Raw genomic sequence first — 24,149 nt, forward strand, 5'->3', positions numbered from 1 at the left:
TGCTGCCTACTTTAAAAAGTTAGTCGTGTTGGAAATTGAAGCCAGGCCCTTCATATGCTAGACAAGCAATCTACCACTGAGCTAGCTACCAGTCTGTGTTTTTTTTTTCTTTTAACGAGAAGACAGAGGACCTTAAGCAAATTGATAAATTATGGTTGCATCAAAGCATATTTTCTACATGTTCTTTTGTTTGGAAAGGTAGGGTTTATATTGACTAGGTTTATGGTATAACTTAATTTGGGATTCTTCTGCTGCAGCCTTGAGTGATGAGATTACAGTGTGCAATGTAACACTTACTACAATGTATTTCCTTAAGGGAGTAGAACACATTACTACTGAGGTCTATCTTCTACACTGACCACTTTCACTATCTATAAGATAAACTAGCTAGGTTCAGTTGAGTAAGAATGCCCCCACAGGCTCATAAATTCGAATGCTTGGTCACTAGGGAGTGGGACTACTTGAAGGATTAAGGGGTATGGCCTTGCTGGAGCAAGTGTGACCTTGTTGGAAGAAGTGTGTCACTGGGGGTGGGCCTTTGGGTTTCAAAAGCCCGAGCTAGGCCGAGTGCTCCTCTCTTCCTGCTGCCTGAGGATCTGGATGTAGAGCTCTCAGCTACTCCCCAGCACCATGTCTGTGCACGCCACCATGCTCCCTGCCATGATGATGATGAACTAAACCCCTGAAAATGTAAGCTGCCCCCAATTATATGCTTTCTCTTGTAAGAGTTGCCTTGGTCATGGTGTCTCTTTACAGCAACAGAACAATAAGACAGTAAGGCTCACCAAGAGGAAAGAATACTTTGCCACTATAGCAATGCACATTCTTTCCCCAGTAGTGGCCCTACGGTTTGCTTCAGCTTCTCAGCAGGTAAAGAACAAACCACAAAAGATCACTGGTTTCACCTTCAAAAACCCTCAACTTTTATCTCTTCACCTTGTCACTTGTCCAATAATTTTCAGGTCAATTTTTCAAAATCCAATACCAGTTTTCCTCTCCATCTGCTATTTTATAAAAAGAGCAAATTCTTGTTTCAGACCTCCTAAATAAGGAAGAAATGGGATCAAGTAGGAAAATATATTCATAACAGACTGTGTATCTTAAGAACACAGTAGACCAGGCACTGGGGCAAATACTTATCATATACCTAGCACTTGGGAGCTGGAGGCAGATGGATCAGGAGTTTGAAATCAGAGTCACATACTGAGTTCTAGGCTAGCATGGGCTACATGAGACCCTGCCTCAAAAATAACAAAAGATGGGGTTAGAGAAAGGCTCCGTGGCTAAAGGATTTTCTGCTTTTCTGACGGACATGAATTCAGCTGCCAGAACCCTATCAGGTGACTCACAACTGCCTCTAACGCCAGCTCTGCTCTAGGGATCCAACATCCTTTTCTTGTCTGTAAGCACTGTACACACAATATACAAATAAAAATAATAAAAAATTAAAGTCAAAGACAAAAGAGCAAAAAGAGGAAGAAGGGGAGTGGGGAGTAAAAGAGCATGGTGGACAAGATCATGAAACTGGTACTGCTGAGGATGCATGGGTCATGGGGGCATTTGCATCCCTTTTCTCCCCATCCCCGTTTGATGCTATTGTAGCTCCACATAATTAAATTATGTCCCTACCTATATTTTCACTCCATTTTTACCATTTCCACCTGCAGAACAATGTCTTATAATTTAGTTCAAATCTCTCAACTTAAATACTCTTGGTCTTCACGTCCACTATAACGGGTTACCAATGCTGTTACAGAGAATAGCTAATTTGGCTAATAATAAGGAGAAATGTAAGAAATAAAATTACATACCAGGCGGCAGTGGCGCACACCTTTAATCCCAGCACTCAGGAGGCAGAGGCAACCAGATCTCTGTGAGTTTGAGACCAGCATGGTCTAGAGAGCAAGTTCCAGAAATCGCTCCATAGCTACTTGGAAATGCTGTCTTGTAAAACAAAACAAAACAGAAGTAAAATTACTAGGATATGTAATGGATTTTTAAGATTTTGAAAGCTATTATTATCAAATTATTATTAAATCGGCCAATGGAATGATTATCTGCATAAGAAAAATTTTAGCTAAATGTTTATATTGAATCTGTTTTGAAACATAATTTTAAGATTTTAAACATCTGTACTTGGGACTATTCAAAATAAACTTTACATGTAATAAAATTCATTCTTTCATAATATTTGTTTATACATGTCTGTATGGAGGTGTGCAGAGGCCAGAAGAGCGTGTCAGGTGTTACATGGGTGTTGGGATACTGTGTATTTTAAGTAAGCACTTATATAATCATAGTAATCAAGATACAGAACAACCAGATTGCTGTCTCCTCTAAGTCCCCTATGCCCCTCTGTGGAAAGCCCTCCTCCTCCAACTTCCCAGCATGCTTTCTGTCCTCAGTCTTGTCTTTTCCTGACAAATACACAAATAGAATCATGGAATATGTAGTGATTTCTTGTATTTAGCACAATGCACCTAAGATTTTTTTTAAACAGTGTTATATGCATTAGTAGTTTATTGTTGTGGGTTTTATTTTATTGTTTTTTTCAGAGACAGAATCTCACTTTGTAGTCTTGGCTGCCCTCAAACTTACTGTGTAGAACTGGCTAGCCCAGAACTCACAGGAGAGCTCCATCTGCCTCTGCCTCTGCAGTGCTGGGATTAAAGACACGCTCAGCTAGCAGTCTGCTCCTATTACATACTGTTCTGTGGTTGCCCTGGGTGTCCCTGTTCTTGACAATTACAAGGTAAAGGCAACACAAATATTTGTGTAAAGAATTTTATTTGGTTACACACTTAGGAGTGGGACTGCGCTGCTTAGAAGTAGGTGTGAAAACACCTTTTTGTAGCAACTGTTTAGATTTCTTTAAGGTAACAGTCCCACACTAGCCCAGAATGGAGTGTAATAAAGGTTTATTTATTTAGGGGCAGACTCACATAAAAAGCAGTGATCAGCAGTCCCCTGTGTGAGCAGGGAACTGGAACCAAATCCAGGAGCCAAGGGGTCCGCACACGCTTTTCATCTGCATTTATAGTTCATGAGACCATGCCCAAAGTAGGCCAGTATCTTAAAATCTCAGGGGAGTTTCTTGTTAAAGAAATCTCAAATTATTTTCAAAATGAGTTTACTTCTTTAACTGTACTTCATGTTCCTATGCGAGATGTGCACCTAATGGTCAAATTCTTCATTTACTCACAAGTCATACATACTCCATGTACATCTAGGACAAGTCACACATGACCCAAATGAGTGTTTTACTCTCACCATCAGACAAGGCATATGTCATGGACTGTATGAGGTCTGAAAACCAGGGCCCACAGAGGATAGGCATCCTACCTGAAGAAAAGCAGCTACAGAGTCAAGTGTCCTGACACGTCACTCACTATCTTTTTACTTCATCTAAGAACTTACTGAGATAAGTGTGGGAAAAAAATCTCAAAAGGCCATGAAGATTCTCCACATGGCAGCACATATTAAAGACAGCCCTTTTATTACCAGTAGGCTTAGATATAATGTTATGATCAGAAATGTAAGGTTTATTTGTTTGTGTGTGCTTTGTTTTTCAACACAGGCTGTGTGTGTGTGTGTGTGTGTAGCCCTGGCTGTCCTGAAACTCATTCTGTAGACCACGTTGGCCTCAAACTCACAGAGATCCACCTGCCTCTGACTCCCATGTGCTGGGATTGAAGGTGTGTGCCACCACTGCCAGACAGAAATATATGTTTCAAGGGACAAGTTCTCAACTTTCTTCCTCGGCACCCTATCTTAAACCTTCTACTACAATATGATAATTGTACAACTAACCTATATTTGTAGTGGTCATTGATAACCATAAGATCTCCAAGATAAACACAGAAGTCCAATCCTTGGCTTCACATAAAGTCACCCAATGTTAGTAAGCTATTTCTACTCCCATATCCTCTACTTCAGGGATAACTACCAAATATGCTGGTAGTATAATTTACAATTTCTTTTGAAACATCCTTTTCTATTGGAAATTCTATTTATGCCCTGACCTTTAAGTCAAGAATCAATACGATTCTTTTATAGTCAAAATACAGTCTCAGCCTAGGTACAGACTAGCATTCATGTAGGTTGTAGGCCCAGGAAACGATACATTCAATCTCATTTATCCTCCTGTCTTCCATTTTCTCACCCTCTCTCAACCCCTTAGAAAGAGCCTTAGTTAAATACTACAGCTAAGTGAAGCTGACGCTGAGAAAGTGTAAACTGTGTGACTTCTGTGGGTTGATAGCCCTTCCCCTGAATCTGATGGGAGCCTGAGAAAGCTCAGATAGCAACGAGCTCCATGAATTACCAATAGGGTTTAACAAGTACATAACACTTCCACTAACAAGGCAGCTAGAACACTTGCAGGCCCAAAGTTCAGTGACATTCTCAAGATCTCGCGGCTAAGGATTGAATTATCAATAAGTCTGACAGAACAGTGTCTGCTTTAGAAAGAAAGCAACACTTAAAACTAAAACACAACTGGTTTCGGTGAAATTCTGAGTTTCTTATTTGTTTGGGCAACCTGGTTGTATTTTAAAAACAAGTTTAAGGGAAGCAGAACATCTGAACATTCTCTGAGTATCGTCCCCAAGCCACACTTTACATAAAGGAAGACAACTGTTTTATAGTGCAGGGCTCTGCAGACACTACCATCAAATAATCAAGAGATAACTCACTAAAAAGATTAATCACTTCCGCGGTATTTCTGTCAAAAACGTATGCCCCCAGTCTGTGTGCTGACACCAAACAGCATGTCTGCCCAGCGCTCACTGAACAAGAATCTACGCAAACCGGGGAGAGTAGGAAGGCTGGAAGAGACTGAGGGCACACGGCAACCAGACAGGGGTTCTGAAACAGAAAATGTACTTTTTTTGTGCTAAAAACGAAACAAAAACTAGTTCTCAGACTCCCTGCTGTTTCTGTTTGATAAACCCATTTATGCACGTAAGCAAAGGAAAGTGCAGCAGAACTCAGCAGGGATCCCACGCCCTGGGCTCTGGCTCTGGCTGCTCATCAGAAATGCTTGAGGAGGCCCTAGGGCCACATACAACCCCATTACAGGGACCGCACTTGTGCACTCTTCCTGTGACTCGGAAATGTCACAGGATTTCAAGTTGACGATCAGAGGCAGTTACAGTTCCCAAAGATGAAGGGGACACTTCCTGCTTCACTGTCCTTAAAGAGAAGCTTTTTTCCGTATAATTTCAGTCTGTAGTGGCCATGGGCCATGCTTTGTTAGCATGTGAGAGTATAAATGGCTGATGGCTTCTTCAATCCCATTCTCTTGTGCCCTCTGACCCTTCAGGTCAATCTCTGCAGGTGGTAACAATTCTGTGTTTACACAACTCTCTTCAGGTTTGCCCAGGGTGTAATTTTAGGTGATTTTTTTTCTTTATCTCTTTTTTGTTTTTCATTTTGAGACAGTTCCACCAGGTATCCCAGGTTGGCCTCAAACTCACCATCTTCTGCTTCTGCATACCATACTTGATACCAGATTCTAGGTAAGCTCCCTTCCAGATGGAAAGTTGCTAATGCTAAGATGGTCCACCAAAGGCAACGAGGAACAAACAACATTAGAGCTAAGATGTTACCCTTAAAAAAAAAATAACACCAGCAGGACTGCTTTACCATTTTTTGGAAGAAAAAAAAAACTTTGGCCAGGATGTTACATAAGAAATTTAGTAATGCCTTTGAAGTACAAAATTGGATTCAAGGAAGAGGGAAAGAAATGTTTCTAGAATAAGATATGAAACAATGAAAAATAACAAAATCTGCCCTGTTTTCAATTAGGTAAAATGCAATATCACACACAGAAACTCTATGTAAGCCTATAGTTTCCTTTTCCAGAACTTTGTAGATTTTGTAACGTAGTAGAATTACGCTAGAATACGTAAACACTGAAAAAGAGATGCCTTCCTAAAAGGGTGATATTTTAACTTTGGACCCTTCAGAGCATTGTGTCCAATTCTTTCAAGACTAAGCGAGCAGCCTGAGGTTTTGTCACAGCACATTTTAGGTAAGTATTCTCGAATAGTCTCTCAGGTGCAAGGACCTCTGCTGGGCTAGAAAATACCTAGCACCAGTTCTAAAACAGAAGGGGTTGAGGTAGAGAAACCTCAACTCATCACAGGACTGGCTGGGAAGAGAGAGCACAAAGACCACACTTATAAAATGGAACTCCAAACCCACTTCCTCAGTAAGTCTGGTAGCCAGGAAAGGGGGACTTCTTGTCTTATTATCCATCCATTCATATGCCTGGTTCAATACTTAGAGCTCGGCTTAGTTTAAAAGCCAGGATTCTTTACTGCACACACCCAGGTTCATTCGAAAGTCAAACTCCTAGATAATCATTATAGCTTACCAAGCAGATACCAAATCTAGTATGCCAGCTACTGGCCATTAAAAAAATTCTCTTGGGGTGGGGTGGTGACTCAGGGAACATCAATGGCAAAGGGGACTGTTAAGAAAACGCAGCCTAAGCAAACACCTTTGATTTCCCTTTGAAACATACCAACAGCAAGACGTCTAAGAACTTGTACTGCAATACGGTCAGGTCTGTGTGCTGGTTAAGTGACTTTTAGAAATACTTCACAGAGAATTAAGTCTGGTCACATTCTTTCCTCTGATGTTTAAGACTAATGTGCACAAATTCATATGCATGTATCCTTTATATTACAACAGAGAGCTCAAAATAAAGTTGTCCCCCACAGTAGCATCTGACTTGTATTCATATTCAAATAATGCTGTTACAAGCAAGTGAAACATCTGCATATGGACACCAGTGATCTCAGATCCAGAAGCAAGTATCACACAGTAAAACCCCTAATGGGACACAAACATTCTTATAGACTTTTAATACTAAAATCAACTAGGTTAACAGATTTCAGAAATAATCTGTTTTTTGTTTTGTTGACTTCATGCTAAATATGCTTTTTTAAAAAAGAAATCAAGGTAATTTAAATTAAATGAGAAGACACAGGCAACATCAATACCTTCATTTGGAGCTTCTGAGTACCTGAATCTAAAATTAGCTAGCCCCGGCTTCACTTTAAAATAAGGATTTAAGCCGGGCTTCACGGTACTCAGAAGAGCTAAAGCAGGAAGATGGTAAGTTCAAGGACAACCTATGGAACAGTCAGCCTGCTTGCGCTATATACTAGGATCCAGGTGCAAAACACAACCTAAATAATTTTATAAACTAAAAATGAGCATTTAAATGCATCACTTTCTAAGGCTCCATGGGCAGAGTTAAATGATACTAGCTTCACATCACCTAACTATTTCCTTAAAGCAGACTCTTTTAGAACTCAACTTTACAAGCTGTGTACGAGTTTGCACCTTGTAGCAAGAGAAAACTAGATTAAAAACATTCAAACTTACCTCCCCCTTCAGCATTTTTTGTTTGTTTATAGTCACTCTTGTGTATCACATACCCAAACAAAAGCCAGTTTCAAATAGTAGCTTAGCCTACAGGAGATCTGACCATGACACTGAGGTGACTTCTAGTCCCTAAACTACCACCCTAAGGTCCAAGAACAGAGCTCAATACACGTCTTTGAACTCTAGCTGTAAGTGAGTTCTCAGTTTAAAGCAACCACATTCTTCTCTAGGCAGGAAGTAACTAAACACCAAGAAACAGAATAAGGATACCATAAAGGCAAGAGGGAGAGCGGGCGGCCAAGCACTCTGTGCTACAGAACACTTTAAAGACAGAACATTACCATGGCAGCACATCTTCCAAACAAGGAGTAGCCACCACTTTCACTTGGTACTGTCCTTCTCAGGACTACCCAGATTCAGCTTCAAGCAAGGCAATGGAGGCATGGGTGAATGGAACTCACCAGAATGCCAGGAGGGGCCTTGTCACGATAAACACCTGCGGTTTTACTGAATGAGCTTTCCTGAGCCTTCTCATCTTCACTGTTATCTTCTAAGTAAAACATCTTAAAACCGAAGAGGCTTATCTAGCATGGCCCTACAGGGCTGAAGGCACCAACAAACAGAAAGTTATTCTGTAGACCATCAAGTGCTAACTGTTGCAGACAGGGATGCAGTTAAAACTGAAAGCAAACAGGTCTTTAAAAAAAAAAAAAAGCAATGCACACACGACTTTACCAATGAGATTTGCTCAAAATGCCTCAGCCCCATCTCTCCAAAGAAGATAAGCAGGGGCATGGGGCAGGCTGTGCCATGTGTTTACACTGATAGGTACCAAGTCCTGCCCAATCGCAAGACAGTCAACTACAGCTTCCGTCACACACAACAGGGATTGAGTTAATGATTCCCTACGCCAATCACATCTTCATCCGTGGAAATAAAAATAGCTACCCAGGGAAGAAAACACCCGTGCAGTCATGTAAGGAGATGATGCACATCTGCTTGGACGGCGTCACTGTGTCCCCCGCTCAGCCAGACTTCTGCAGTCCGACAAAGCAATATTTAAATTCTAGTATTCCCTGGCCAGCTCTCAGGATGTCACTACAAAGTAACCTCACTCAGACTTTTCTAAAACCCTAAAACACGTAACATAGACAGACACACATATAAAATATACTTGATTTTTAAGTTAAAGCATTTTATTAAAGCCATTTTCTAAGACTCTGGAGTTTATTATAAATAGCCTCCTGCCACCTATGCCTACTAAGTTTGCAAGCAGGTGAGTACTAAGTGCTATAATAAACTAGGAGTGAAGGTAGCCACTAGATTTGAAAGATTTGGTATTTAAGAAAAGGTGGTGAAAAATTGTGGTACATGTGTGTTGAAACGACAGTCCATATTCTGCATTGAGCATTTTTATTGATTCTGTGGATTTTTCTACATCATCAGGTGCACATGCTTAGATGTGCACAAATGCAACAGACTAAGTAAGGTATCCTGCTGTATTACTCTGCTCTTCCTTCTTTCTTTGAGGCAGGGTCTCTCGCTGAACTCAGAGTTAGTCTGACACTAAGCTCCAGAGATCCTCCTGCTTCGGTCCCTGCGGTGCTCGTACTACAGATATGTACATACAGTTTTTGTGTGAGTGTGCTGGGACCCAAACTCAGGGCCTGGTGTTTGCACAGCAGGTTCCCTCTTACACAAAGAGCCATCTCTCCAGACCCTCTACTTCTTTGTATAATGGGACTCACAGAAAACTTAAAATTACATAAATAGTTCACATTCTGTTGTATGCCACTGGTTTTTAAGGCTGTAAGACAATTATGAGAGGGAGGAAATACATTTTACCTAACATGATAGGATTTCTAGGAATCCTATGCAAGTATTTAACTAATCAACTAGCGGATACACATACATTTAATGAGTGTCACATTATTAAGCCTTTTCTTTTACCTTAAACTTCAACTAAAACAAAAATTTTGACCAAGAAAGGGATGGAAATGCTAACTACAGCGATATTCCACCAAGATCCATACCATGAAGCTATAGTAAATAAAGGTTAAGAGATGGAGGCGGCTCAGTGGGTAAAGGCACTTACTTACTAAGCCTGACAACTTGAGTTTCATCCCCAGAACTCACATGGTCAAAGTTAAAAATAACTTCCATCAACCATCCTCTGATCTTCACGTATGTACCGTGCTACTCTGCCCACAAAAGAAAACGTGAAAAATCAGTCTCACCAACATGAGAAATAGGAAAGCCCATCATATATTCAATTCATTCCCCAGCTGCTGTCAGGACAATACGTCCGCGTTCACCTGCCATTTAATTGTACATCAGTACACACTTCCTTCCTTCACAAGGAAAGTGAAGAGTTTTGATGGCCGAAACGTTATGGCATGTGAAAAAGTCCAATCTCTTCCTCCACAATGGGCAGCAGCTCCAGGGCCCTGGCATCAGATAGGAGAAATAAAACCTCACTCTGAGACGAGGAAGAAATGAGAGGCGGGGAGAAGAATGGGGCAAAACAGAACAGGGGGACTAAGGAGAAATCACCTAAGGTGATGAAAAGTCAGAGGCAGAGGAAATAAGATATGGGTAAGAAAATATGTAGAAAGAAAGCAGAAACGCAGAAGGTGGCAGATGGAAAAGAGAAAAACCATCTGTTCTAAATACGAGGAAGCCAAGGCCCAGAAAGAGGTCAAGCAATTAGACAGACGTCACTCACTCAAGGCATAGGTACAGAACATGACTCCCTCAGTTTCTCCAGTTCTTTGGTTTTGTTTGTTTCGACTGCCAAGCTGAGAGCCAGAGAGGATGTGCTAGGGGCGGAGGAGGGCAGCTGACCTGACTCGGGGTGAAGCTCAACAGATGAAGAGCAAGGAGAGTCCACAGGGCAATGGCCGTGGGTGTAACAACTCTGTCTGGGCAAGGTTCACCTCACAAGTCCCCTTACATAACAGAGCAGCCGCTGGCTTTCCGGCCCACCTCAGTACTGTGTGTCACTGTTTTGATGAATAACTCACAGACTGTTCTGGCTGCAAAGGAACATGTACTGTGGACCCAACAGAGATAAGCTATGACACCACCAGGCACACACACCTACAGTTTCCCCCAAGACTGGCCTGGTGACACTTTCCATCAGTTCGGTAGGAGTGCTCACCTAACTCTTAGGAAACCCTGGGTTCAATCCCCAGCAAGCAGTCAAATAAAGCAGGTGGGATGGTGCATGCCTGTTCTCTCAACACAGGTGAAGGGAAGGAGATCAGGAAGTCTGGCGCCATCTTCAGGAACAGAGGGAGTTGTGAGGCCAGCCTGGGCTAAAGAAGATTCCTCTCCCCCACTCCCCCACTTAAACACAAACAGCTGAATCCTGAGAACTTTCCTTTTGCACAGCATTTTTACGAATTTTTACTTCCTGGAACTGGTCTCCTTAGTTTGCCCAGGCCGGGACTATAGGGAAATGCTACTATGTTAGCTCTTTAGTGATTTTCAAAACAAAAAAAGTGGGGCGCAGGATGTGGTGGTGCATACCTGCAACCCCAGCACTCAAGAGGTTGACTCAGGAAGGAGGTGAATCTGGGCTACAGAGCAAGTTCAACAATAGTTTGTGCTGTAAAATGAGGCTGTCTCGGGGGAAAGGGTAGGAGGAAGGGACAGGAAGAAAGCCTCTAAGACCTTTGTTCAAAGATTTATTGATTATGTATACAGTGTTTGCCTGTATGCCTGCCTTTAGGCCAGAGGAGGGCACCAGATCTCACTATAGATGGCCGTGTGCTGGGAATTGAACTGAGAACCTTTGGAAGAGCAGCCATTGAGCCATCTCTCCAGCACCTAAAACTTTTCAAAGAAACAAAGTTTAAAACAATGTCCAGAGAATCAGAATCCTGTTCCAATTCCACAGGTGATATATGATGCTAGGTAGCATATATACATTGTGTTGTTTTTTTGCATTATTAACCCCAGAGGTACATGGGACAACTACCTCTCCTTCCCCCTGCCCTCCACCTCCTTTTCTTTATTTTAAAGAGAAGGTTTCACTATATATAGTTTTGGCTGTCCTGGAACCCACCACATAAACCAGAGATCCACCTGCCCCTCTACTTCCCAAGTGCTGGGATTAAAGGCAGTCACCACCATGACTGCTGTCAGGTGCTTAAGCAAGAATAAAGATTTATCTGAAACTTCAAATGATAAAATTTCAGGTAAGGAAATTGTATTAAGTTGACGCAACAGAAATTATTTCGGGCTACAACCCAGTCTTCCTTTCAATTCAGAACAAAAATGACTGAACTCCCTCTAGTGTTCACACTGGAGAACAACAATCCTTTCCTTTCGTATTAACAAGGAACTAGAGAATATTGCATTTTGATTAGTAAAAAATCATCATGAGAATATTTTTAAACGGCAATTACAAAGAGGATCATAAATCAAAGACAAATGTGGGGATGCATGCCCGTATGTTCACAATGAAGCTGGAGGAAGTACTGCCTTGAATTTGAGGTTAGACTAAACTACACAGTTGACACCATGTCTCAAAAAAAAAAAAAAAAAAAAAAAAAAAGGGGAGAGAATTCCATAACCTTCACTTCAATAATTCTATGGCTTCGAGATCACTCATGACAAAGTGACTCACATGAAAAAAGAACCAAAGCTCACCTGAAATAAGGATTTCCTTATTCTGAAGAGATCGTCGATACTAAAGCAGTTTCTTCATACAGCTATAATTAGTTACAACTCCCTTTTTTAAACTATTAAAACAACCTGAAGAGACTGATGGAGAAATTCCCCTAGCTACCACTCAGGGCCATCCAACATCTGCCACCTGTGTAGCAGGTAATAGCTGTATGGTACTCAGCTTCGGTGTTTCCTAATGCTCTCTCCCCATCTCTAAATGAAACAGACAGCATCAACTGTGAATGTGCAGTAAGAACACAAAGCAGAAGCCAGCGGGTCCCCTGGTCTTCATGTACCTCTGCAGTCATCTCTTTAGTTCCTAGTGTATTTGTTGTTTGAGTAAACTTTATATGATAAGGTATTAGATACCTGGAGGAGTATTAAAATGATTCCCAAAGATTAAACAACTTCTTTCAAGACTCCTCATTTACATATAAAATGAACACATTCGGGGTTGAGGAGGTAGCTCAGTGGTAGGCATAATGAGGCCCTGGGTTTAACACCCAGTCTGGATAAAACAAAATAAAGCACATTTTGCATTTTGCTTTGCTGTCTATTGGTGAATAAAAAAGTGATTGCTCAATATTTTCATCTACTATATTCAAGGGTTAATAAATTATTTCTTCTGTGGTGTGGAATACCCTTAGAAAATTACATGTCCATACCTCAATTTGGAAAGTCTGAACCATGCAATGCTCTGAACTCTAATCCTTCTTGACCAATGGTCTTGGTCATGCTTTCTCCTGATATTTTTGAGGAGTGGCCTGGCTGCAGCCTACAAGCATGTCTGCCCATTAAGAGAGGGAAGCTGGACAGTCCAATTAAGGATCAGAATTATGCTCTCTGGCTAGAGTCTCTGGCCAACGCTACCATAAAATAAAACCAGAAATAATGAAGAAAGAAAGCCTCTACCCAGGGGAAGCAAAGTGTGTGTGTATGGGGTGTAGGAGGTGTGGATGTGGGGGGCTTGTAGGGTGTGGGAGGTGTGGATGTGTAGGGGGTGTTGTAGGGTGTGAGGATTGTGTGGGAAGTGTGGGGGTGCATGTCCGTGGGAATGTACGGTGTATGTGGAAGGTATGAGGGTACAGGGGTGTGGGGGGATGTGTGAGTGTAGGGGGTGTGAGTGGGGTGTGTTTGTGGGCGGGTGTCCTGGCTCTTTCCTAGACACACAGCTTACTTACTATATAAAACTTTATTTCAATGTCCTTTAGCTCTTTCATCTCAACTCAGTCTGCACACCGGTGCACAGGAATGACATGCTAAGTATTGCTGTCATCCCATCTCACAAATGAGAAGTCCTGCGGAAAGAGGCGAGATGGCATATGATCCACCATTCAAGAGACGAAAGCGTCTTGAGTTAGGCCAGCCTGGACCACACAATGAGTCCTGGCTAAAGAAAAAAAAAGTATTGAGATACAAGTCTCACTGTCAAATTTTAAAATATAATTTTTAAAGTATGCTGGCCAAAGAAAACATTCCTCGACTCCTGAGAGGACTTTCCCTTCCCTGGTGGTTCTCCACAACACTGCCATCTCGCGAGTCTCTGGACTCCCTGAAAAGCTGGTGAGTGATAATTTTGTTCCTATGACTTCTTTCACTATGTTCGAACAATTAAGTTTTTAAAATTTAAGAAATACTAGTAGTATCAGGCACCCTCCTTTTTCCACCTATGGAAATGGATTGCTGCTGTAGTATAGACTAAGAACTTAGAACCTGGAAATCCCATTAATAACCTTTCAGGTTTGTGGTTTCTTGGGAAGGGGTATAGTAATTCTTGCAGATACAAAGTGCGTTCAAACAGTAAACACAGAAGGAACTCAAAAGATAAACTTGTGAAGGACACAAACAACTGATAAACATGACTATGTACTCTCAGCGCGGAAGTACCGGTGCCAGCTACAGAGGTGAAGAAGATGGGGTTGACATCAGCCACCTCCAGAGCCTGCCTGCAACCACACAGTGTGCTCTTCATTGTGTTAGGTGGGTCTTCTCATCTCAGAAGATCTGGATTAAAAGTTAGTCTTCCCACTTCGAATGATTTAACTAAAAAAATTCCTCACAAGTGTTTTAGTTAAGTCCAGAAGCAGTCAAATTAACAACAAAGAATAGCCACCACGTATGCTTAACCTGGCTTTACATATATGACAACAGTTCTTAAAATAAAGTAGCACAGCATATACACACATGCAAGCCCATCACTCAAAGATGTGGATATGGAAATAAAATATTCACGAACCAAACAGTTCCTACTATAGGCCATTGCCTCTAAGCCTGGCCCCTGCATGCTAAAAGTGTTACAGCGGCAGAGTACCCGAAATACAAATCTGTCTGCTTTTTTCTTTTCAGAGTTCCAGAATTTTTTCTTTTCTTTTCTTTTTTTTTTTAAACACATAATCAACGTGCCTAAGAGAACTGGTGGCTAGCATCAGTGAGATTGCCTCTTATCTGTGTCCTGCATGTCCTGAGCCACACCAAACAGCTGCAAACAAACAGAACAGTGGGATGGGATGGTCAGTGGGAATGGAGGCCAGGTCATAGGAGTAGTGATTGGATTTGTCGCTTTTAATAATTTAAATCTGGGTGTTCCAATATTTGCATATGGGGTCAGATAATTCTTTGGTAATAAAAAGACACACAGGGTCCCTGGCCTCCAACCACTAGATGTCAGCAGCACCCTCTCCGAAATTGTGACAATTAAAAAAAAATCTGATCACTTTGAAAGTCCTCTATTGGCAACTACTCCATTTGGGAATCACCAGCATTCATGTATTTAGTTAGTTCTGTTTATTTTGTTGGTTGGTTAGCTTTGAGACAGGCTTTTACAATTCAGCCCGGGCAGAATTCACGAGGCAGCCTAGGCTGGCCTCTAGGAGGACAAAACTATCTGTCGAATAACCCCAAGGCATACCACAGTCAGTGCTTAACCAATAACTGTTGGGGTTGGTTGGGGTTGGAGCCCTGCCATAAGGGAGCTCACGATTCAGAAGGGAACACAAGAAAGCACACGAATGATTGAATCTAATTTCTCACTGACATCAACAGTTCTCTGAGTCTCTTTTAGCTTTACAAATCATTCTCCCATTCCAACGAGCTCAATCAATCGTACTCCACTCTTCAGCTCATCGTCAACAGGACAGATGTAATTCACATTCCAGCCACAAACAGGCAGGATGAGATTGAAAAGGGTCAGAAGAGGCCTATGGCGGTGAAGGCGAAACTAACAGCCTGCGCTCTCTCAGGCCTGCATTAGACAGTTGAGGTGCTCTCCCCAGAGTATTCCTTTCTTCCAACTTGTCATGCAACACTCTTCAATCACATTCACATCTCAGCAAAGTCTGTTTAACAGGAACGCTGTGTTTGAGTCAGCTCTTAGAGTTGTGATAAATCAATGAACCATCATCTATACATTATCAGTTCCTCTTTGCCACTGGAAGAATTCTTCCTTTTTCAAAAATTTATTTTTATTATTCTTAAATTATGTGCATATGGACTGTGAGGTTACAGGTACGTGTGAACCGTCTGACAGGAGCACTGGGAACCCAGTGTGGTTCTGAGAAGAGCGCTCAGCACGCTAACCCACTGGATCATCAATGCCTAAGAGCACTCCTCCAATTTAATTAAGTCATACACAACACTTATGAGCCAAAAACTTAATTCATTACTCTTATATGAATGATTAACTGTCTTCTCCCTCACCCCCCGCCCCAGATAGGGTCTCTCTTTGTAGCATTGGCTGTCCTGGAACTAACTCTGTAGACCAGACTGGCCTCAAACTCAAAGACGCCTTGGCCTCTACATTTTGAGTGGTAGGATTGAAGGCAAGTGCCACCACTGACCTAGTGAATAAGATTTTAGCTATTTCCAAAAACTTGAAAAGTAAAAAATGTATTCTACCACTGACATTAAAAAAATAATTTAGAGAGGTGTTTTCCAGAATGACAGTATAATTGAAATTTATATACTGGTGATAACATGGGCAAAATATGGGCCAGGTATGTCACTCAGGGTAGAATGGTTGCCTAGCATGCCCAAGGCACTAGGTTTGACACACACACACACACACACACACACACACACGAAAACCACAATAGCCTTTGTACATTTGGCTGTGTTTTTAATCATCCTCCTCCACAGTTACATTTTTATTAATAGTAACAGTTTCCTTACACTACATGTATAATAAAGAATAATATTATGAACCGGAAGTAATTTGATATACAAGTGAGGTTTAGATTAATAGTGTTACATGATATCTGTAAAATGGCTATCAATACCGCCCATTTCAACAGGTAGAGAAGATGCAGAAATAACTGTTGTTTTCTCACATCCCCCATACATATTTACATATATCTCCCCAAACAGAACAATGACTCCCCCCACCAAGTATTACTTGGTTCTCCAAAGACCTTCCTTCAGCCATCAAAATCTCTGTGCCTGCTAGAAACCCCAAAAGCAAACTGCCCAACTTTGCACAGCAGGGTCACTGGCAATACTTCATAAATGTGTATACTTCTTTGGAGGCTTGTACTTCTCTAAACCTAACTCAAATGCAAAGGAACACTAGTGAGGTCAAAGCTATAGCAATCACTTTGAGACAGCATCCTCATGCGCAGCCACTGTAAAATCCAGACATGGGTAGCTCTGCTAAAACGGTGGCTTCACACATGGTATCAATCACTTAGTGACTCCTGCAGGTGGGAGAGACCTTCAGGGATTGTTAGCAGCACAGTAATCTCAAGGCACAAATAAGCACTGAGTCCGCAGTTTAGTGGATAGCACAGAAGCAATCAAAACTCCATGTCCCCTTGATACACATTCATTTCTTTTTCCAAATATCTCCAATTTTTTCTGCCTTTTGATCTCAGAACCCCAGCATCCAAGAGGAAAGTCTGCTGCTACCCCTTCCTCCAGATGGAGCTGTAAGAGCAAGTTGTCAAAGGTGGGCTCAACAAGAGAGCAGCAGGTCCAAGAGCAACAAGTTGGTGAAGCACCAGGGATGCAGCAACTTCAAGGCCTTTCACTCCCTGACAGGTTCCACACACACCATTCTCTGTAGGCTAGGATCAGACAAGCCACCTGCACTCACTTTTGTGTTCTTATGCTAACAGAAGGGATGGCAACAAGAACAGTTAGTCTCATACTAGGACAGCTAGAAAAAGGAAATGAGGGAGGCAGGGAGGGAGGGAGAGAAGGAGGGGAAAGAAGAGAGGAGGGAGAGGAGAGGCTGCTTTAGGTGAAGGCCCTGGAAAGACCAAAGTAAGAAAACATATGGCAGGGTATTTTAAAGCACAAGTCCAGGAAGGCTGCCACCTGAAAATAAAGACCCAAGGGAAGCACAGGGACGAGCTTTGGTCACGTGACTATCCTGTAAAAGAGACAAGATTAATTCTGTAGAACCAGGCCCTGATGCTGTTTTCTTCAATTTGGCCACCCTTTGAATTACTTCAGAAAGAAAGCAAGAATGAAGCACACGGTGACTGCAATGCTCAGCTGATAAAATCTGAGAATCAGCAGAAATGTTAGCAGTTACACAAGACTGAACAAAAATCTCCAGTTAAAATCTGAGGATCATTTCCTAAGGGCTTTCTTTCTGCTCTTCCTTGTAAAATATTCCTGTGACTAGACACCCTGCGAAGCTCACACAGCAGCACACCTATCCTTCCATGATGCTATCAGAGGTTGGAGTGTGTCCTCCGAAACAGGAAATCTAAGCTCTGAGTTCTAGTTGTTAACCTTAACTCAGTCAGAAGACTTTTACAGATAATCAAGACAAAATGATGTTTCAGGGAATCCAACACCCTCTTCTGACTTCCACAGGCTCCAGGCACACACATGGTGTACACACATACATGCAGAAAAAATACACATACACATAAAATAAAAAATCTTTTAAAAATACAGATTAGGTTTTCAGTGGAGAAAAATCTGATAAAGACAACCTCAGCCTGGTGACCAAGGCCACGGCCATTATTAAGTCAAATTATGGTACTTTACTCTCCACGGTTTTCCTCTTAATAAGTCATAACCTATCCTACCATGAGAAAACTGTAAGGCAAACTCTAACAATGAAGCATCCTACAAAAGACTGACTAGCTCTCTAAAGGTGCTGAGGTCAGCCAGATGTGGTGTGCACTCCTGCAGCCCCAGCTACTTGACATGAAGATCACGGAAGCCCACGGAGCTCACGACCAACCTGGTCTTGCACACAGTGAGACAGCTCCTGTCCAGTCCTCATCTCAACAATGGTAATAACAAACTGAGATTGCCAAGGTCCTTGAAAATGTCAGAGAATGAAGCGATCCCTACAACGCTGAGGGCTGCACCAAAGGCAATCATAATAGAACATGCCAACAGCCCCGGGAATCCCATGTTCCCAGTCGGAGGAACAGAACCTAGTGCCAGCCAGTCACCTCAAGTTTATGAAGACAGTGCAACAGAGGATTCTCCATGAAGGGAGAAGCCTCAGGGACTAGCAGGCACCTGGATTCTCTGGTTTTCAAGCCCTCTGGCCTCAGACTCTGGTGACATACCTGCTTCCTATTCAAGTGTGAGAACAAACAAGTCAGGAGTGGGGCAGGTATTTCCCAGGTGTTCCAATTAGTTCCTAACCCTGCCTGGTCTGAGGGCGCATACACACCATGTCATAAACAAGACACTTCAGTAATAAAGAAAAAAATAGTTAAATAGTTAAACATTTTTAAAAGGGATGAAGTAGGAGGAGCGAGAATCAGAAGGAAAAAAACACAGAAAGTTAAAAAAAAAAACTAGTTGACTTCTCAAAAGTAACAATTTCAAAAAGTAGAGAGAAAATGAGCAAAGAATTAGGACAAGGGCCCCAGCAGAAGAAAGATGAGCGTCACTCAGGACAAGAGAGCTACTCCACTGGCAGTTGGATATGAAAGCCAGCATACACTGTTCACGCCAGAGTACTTACGTCATGTGTAGTAAATAGTAAGATCACTGCACACGCTTAGTTCTGAACAATATTTGGTTATGAAAATATAAGTAGAGGAAATTGAGAAAATATTAGACAGCTTCATTGTGAAGTTGTCACCCTGACACAGTTCATGGCCTCACACTAGGGGATGTAGAGTCCACTTCCAGGGTGGGTCTTCCCACACCGATTAAAGCAAATAAGACAACCCCACAGACACCCCACAGGCCAGCCTGAGGCAGACAGTCCTTCATGGAGATGCTCATATTGACACAAGATGGTTAAGAGTCCAGGAAGAAATTCTATGCAAGAACAAAACGGTTACATTACAATACAAAACAATCCTTCAAATAAACACTTACACATTAAAAAATATAAACACAGCACTCTCTCCAAGATATTTCTTTTGCTTTTCACTTCCAGTCTCCTAAACTGAATCCCATTCCTGATCCCCGATACCCAGTTTAGAAAACTGCTTTGTATCTAAGATGACTAGCTCATTCCCCCAACTATACTGCAAGTTACTCTCAGACAAAAGAAGCAACTTCCCCTTGCCCCGTGACTCTCACCCCTGGCATCTAGTCCAGCTGGAGTTCTCAGTCTGCACCTGGCCTCTTGACTTCTATGTAGGTATGGTCTACCATATAGACTACCATATGGTCTAACACATACCCTCATCTACTCATCAGAACTAGCCAAGCAGCTCTCCAAAGAGACAACTGAGTCGACTAGGTAGCAAAAGTATGCATGAGAAAATGCCATAATGAAATCAGTTATTTTGCACAATAAATATATGCTAATACATTTTAAGTGTAGTCATAGTTTTGAATATATTTCTTTTTATTAAAGGTTCTTAAGCCATTTATTCTATTACATAAAGTAAAATTCCACCACAGGGACCTTACCTGCACATGTAGGTACTGAGCAAGGCAAACGATACAGTGAAAAAGTACCAGTTAAAGACAAGACTGTTTATAGAGCGTTCCAGTGTATTGAGGTCTCAGCTGGGTACCCACGTGATGGAACAAAGACTCACTCCATCCAGTGCTGACCTTTACTACTTCTCCTGCACAGTGGGGACCCAAAAAAGAAGGGGCTATAGTATATACCCTCAGCTCAGGGACAAACTTACTTCAAGGCAACAGCACAGTGGCTACTCAGAGCCTGTCTCAAACAGTCCAACAACCATTTCCTCCTTCCCACCTCCCATATTTGAATTTAGAGATCCCATTTCTTGAAAAATAGCTTTCATCTGGCCCAGTCTCCGCCCAGTGGTCGGGAAGCAGGGAACATCAACTCGTTCCGGGGCAGGTACGAGCAGGCGTGGCAACCTCTTCAACTCCACTGCTTTCCCCATTGTTTTCTCTCCCTGGCTCAATCATCGCACACACAAATGCTTTAGAGAAACCTAAGGTTCCACAGCAGACGCGTGCTTGCTATTACCATTTATAAATGCTGGCATTGAGAAGTTTCTTTATTCTACCGAATGCAAATAAAAACAGATTCCTAAAATTGGTTAGGGATAGCAAATAAATGCTTACGAATTGTAAATCCTCGGGCAGTGTGGCCAAGAGACAAGGGCAAAGGAGGGTGGCTACTGCCATGGGGAATTGCCTGGCCTTCCGGAAACCTCTTAGCTCCAGGATTCTCCCATAGAAAACAGGGCTATTATCTCTGCCTAGCACGATTGTTGTGACTCCTCAGACATAATCAGTATAGAGCTCTTGGCACAATGACTCCCAAAGAAGGTGCTCAATCAAGAGATTACAGTAGCAATCACAAGTTTTTATAGACACCAAGACACAGCCTTAGAAGAGACAAAGTAGTAGGCATCTCTACCGCCTGAAGACTACGCTGAGTGGACAGAGCCTACTGAAACTCACATTCCCAAGTCCTACCTTTCTGGTCATGCCGAAGCTGCGAGCCATTAGAAAATCCTACAACTGAAAAATCAATCCTTCCTAATAAGCATTTGCCCGAAATACATAGTAAATTACAGTTTCTTTTAAGTCGTCCTTCATATTTAGTTGGATGCTATGGCTATAATGTCAAATAGGTGCCTCTTATTCACCGAAAACAAGGGCAAGACATTTTAAAGAAACAATGTGTAGACAGACGCTTTGGTGTGTTTAAAAAGGAAAATAAAGACTAATGGCATCACTTTAAACAAAAGGCTGATCTCCACAGATACTTCATGGAGCCCAGACATTCCTGACTTTCAGTCACTTCATCTCATAAAGAACACAGGTTTACACCTTCAGCCACTGGAGACAATGTAGCACAACTCAAGGAGCACCGATCCAAGCTTCAATTCCTATTAACTGCCAACATGGCGGGAAATCATCAGATCACAATTCATTTCGATCCCCATCAATAAACTTTTTGTTTGAAATTTTGTTAACTATTTAAAAAAAAAAAGGCATGGTGGGACTCATGGGAAAAACCATTGTACTATAGGCTTAAAAGCAGGTACTTAAATAAATATTCTTGAGTCAACTATTCCTTCCATTACATTTCAGAAATAGCTAAAAGCAAAAATTCAAACAGCCACTAAAGCTACTTGGTACCACACACCTACTTTCTCTTCCTGGACCAATCTTTAAACTTCTGAAAGATGCTTTTCCCACCTGAAGCTCCTCTTCTTTTTCTAATAAAATAGACTAATGTAAGCCGGGTGGTGGTAGTGCACACCTTTAATCCCAGCACTTGGACCTCTGTGAATTCAAGGCCAGTCTGGACTATAAGAGCTAGTTCCAAGACAGGCTCCAAAGGTACAGAGAAACCCTGTCTCGAAAACAACAACAACAACAACAAAGACTAATGTAACCACTAAGATCAAATACTTTTTTCAATCTAGAATCTTCTTGTTGGAATCTGCTCTTTAATCATGTTCCGTAAACTTTATAATTCTTGCCTCTTTAGGCCCCCACACTTTAACTATTACTCCAAAAATAATGAGAGAGTATTTCAAGCCTTAAAAATCCCCCAAGGCACTGAAGTTACAGCAAGTGCCTCTGCTCCCGGCCAGCACTCCCTGTCCATCCCCTCTGAGGTAGAAGCACGTGCAGTTGACAGATCCTGTCTCCATACACCCACTCCACAGGTGTCGCCCAACCTGCCACCAATTTGAGTCTCCTACTTTCTCACTAGCCTATGCTCGACCCTCAAGGACTAACGCCCCAGACCTTGGACTCAATGTTACCTCTCCTTTAAGGTCAATGTCTACAGAAAGCAAAAGAGGCAAAGGGGCTTTGCCTACCCAGACTGTCAGAAAGGTTAAGACGACCAAGTTATTCACCCTAAAAACTACAAAAAATCCACAGCTGAGTCCAGAGAAATCCCAAAGCAGCACAGTGCACAGAGTAACAGATGTCACCCCATGCGAAAGGGGTTAACGCTTGAAGCAGAAGAAAATACAAGGAGGTGGGACACTGGTATCCGGGGAGGAAAAACTCAGAGAACTAAGATGAAAACTAAGAATCACTGTATATTCTAGAACAGGAAAGATAGGAGCTGAAAACAACTAAGAATTTATAAACCACTTAACACTTTATCTACACTTCTGGTTGATACAAATGAAAACTCGAGACAATACACATATTACTAAGCAATACATGAGGCTAAGGAAACCTGGTGTAAGACGCAAGTGACATGAAATGAGATCGTCAGAGTATTTAACTTAGTCTTCAGTTATGGCTAATAAATCTGCTAGAGAAGTGAGGGCTTTTGGAGAAACTGGATAAAGGCTGGGTGAGAGCAGGGCCCACTGGCTGCCAATGCCTACTAGGTCTGTTCTTCTGAAGGCAGTGTCTACCCAGCCAAGAGACAAAACCTACACCGGACAGCTCACAAAGTGTATGTCACGAGAGATAAGTACCAAACCACACAATTCTAAGCTCCAGAGTAAGAAAAAGTGCCACCCTGCAAACAATTTTTAAAAGCTCATGTTCTCAGCGCTGTTATCCGCCACCACACCTGACCTCTCTAAGCAGTGACCCAAATTCAAAAGGAATTAGCAATCAAATACTACCTTGGTTTTGTGCCGAGGTAAAATGGAGGTCGGAGGAGCTGACAACAGAACCGTGTCGATAGGCTATACAAGCTAGAATTCTTTCTCGCCTCATTTCTTAGTGACATCATTAACATCTAAGTCCACACGTTAAAAAAAAAATCGCTGAAAGTTAATATCCAAAGGCTTTCAAGGCAAAGGTCTCTAAGCCTGTGAGATGGCTCAGCAAGGCACTTGCCAGCAAGGTCCACGGCCTGAGTTTGGTCCCTAGGAGCCCACACGGTGGGTTAACAATGGCTCCAGAATACAGGCACACAAATAAGCCAATGTAAATGGTTGTTTAAAACCAGACTCAGGTGTAATCAATGATCAAATTAAAACGTGTTCATGTTGCCCTGAGTCACATCACAAGGTTACAGGGTAACACAGTTCATCGCCTATCACATTCTTCGTTGGTTTTTTTTTTAAACTTTTTTTTTAATGTTTATTTATTATGTATACAAGATTCTGTCTGTGTGTATGTCTACAGGCCAGAAGAGGGCACCAGACCTCATTACAGATGGTTGTGAGCCACCATGTGGTTGCCAGGAATTGAACTCAGGACCTTTGGAAGAGCAGACAATGCTCTTAACCACTGAGGCATCTCTCCAGCCCCCTCGTTGGTTTGTTTTGAGATGGTGCTCCTTCTGCCTCAGGATCACAGAGTGCGGGGATTACAGCTGTGGCAATCTCCACAGGCTTTCTTCTTTTCTTTCTCCCGTCCTCTATCTCCTTCCAGACTGTGAGGAGAACATCAACTCAAGCTTCCAGCCATAAATGGACAACAGGGGCGAGGTGAGGATAACAGACGAGAATGGCAGGGCAGCATTCTGGCCAGCTCTCCACTGTATCCAGGTTGTTACCAACACTTGGGAGACCCCTACTGATTTCATGTGCTCCCCAAGAGAGAGATTTTCCCTCATATAAATGTGGAAAGTGCTTAGTTATTAAAGTATACTGCTGGGGCTGGAGATGGCTCAGTAGCTAAAAAAGCTTGCTGTACAACCATGAAGATCGGGGTTCAGAGCCCAGCACCACTGGTCTCTCACACACCTATTAGCCTAGCACGGGGGGGGGGGGGGGGGGGGGGGGGGG

At 42.2% G+C, this 24,149-nt stretch overlaps 1 protein-coding gene across 3 annotated transcripts in view; it reads right to left on the reverse strand.

Annotated features, from left to right (window-relative positions):
- The window catches only part of Lpin2 (lipin 2), a 64,941-nt gene that overhangs the window by 38,037 nt on the left and 2,755 nt on the right, over positions 1 to 24,149 (reverse strand). The window contains exon 1 of one of the 3 annotated variants that reach the window (XM_050166194.1): positions 10,124 to 10,214. The exons of 1 other annotated variant lie outside the window; for it this stretch is intronic. Coding sequence is in view for 1 of the 2 variants with exons in the window: in XM_050166191.1 (XP_050022148.1) it covers positions 7,860 to 7,961 (102 nt within the window). In the remaining variant the exon portion in view is untranslated. Of the gene's footprint in view, positions 1 to 7,859; positions 8,135 to 10,123; positions 10,215 to 24,149 lie in introns of those variants that run through there. One more of the 3 variants, XM_050166191.1, reaches the window with a different exon arrangement.

Source organism: Alexandromys fortis, unplaced genomic scaffold (assembly GCF_014885135.2).
Source record: "Alexandromys fortis isolate MF-2015 unplaced genomic scaffold, M_Fortis_MF-2015_v1.1 scaffold_143, whole genome shotgun sequence".
NCBI lineage: Eukaryota > Metazoa > Chordata > Mammalia > Rodentia > Cricetidae > Alexandromys > Alexandromys fortis.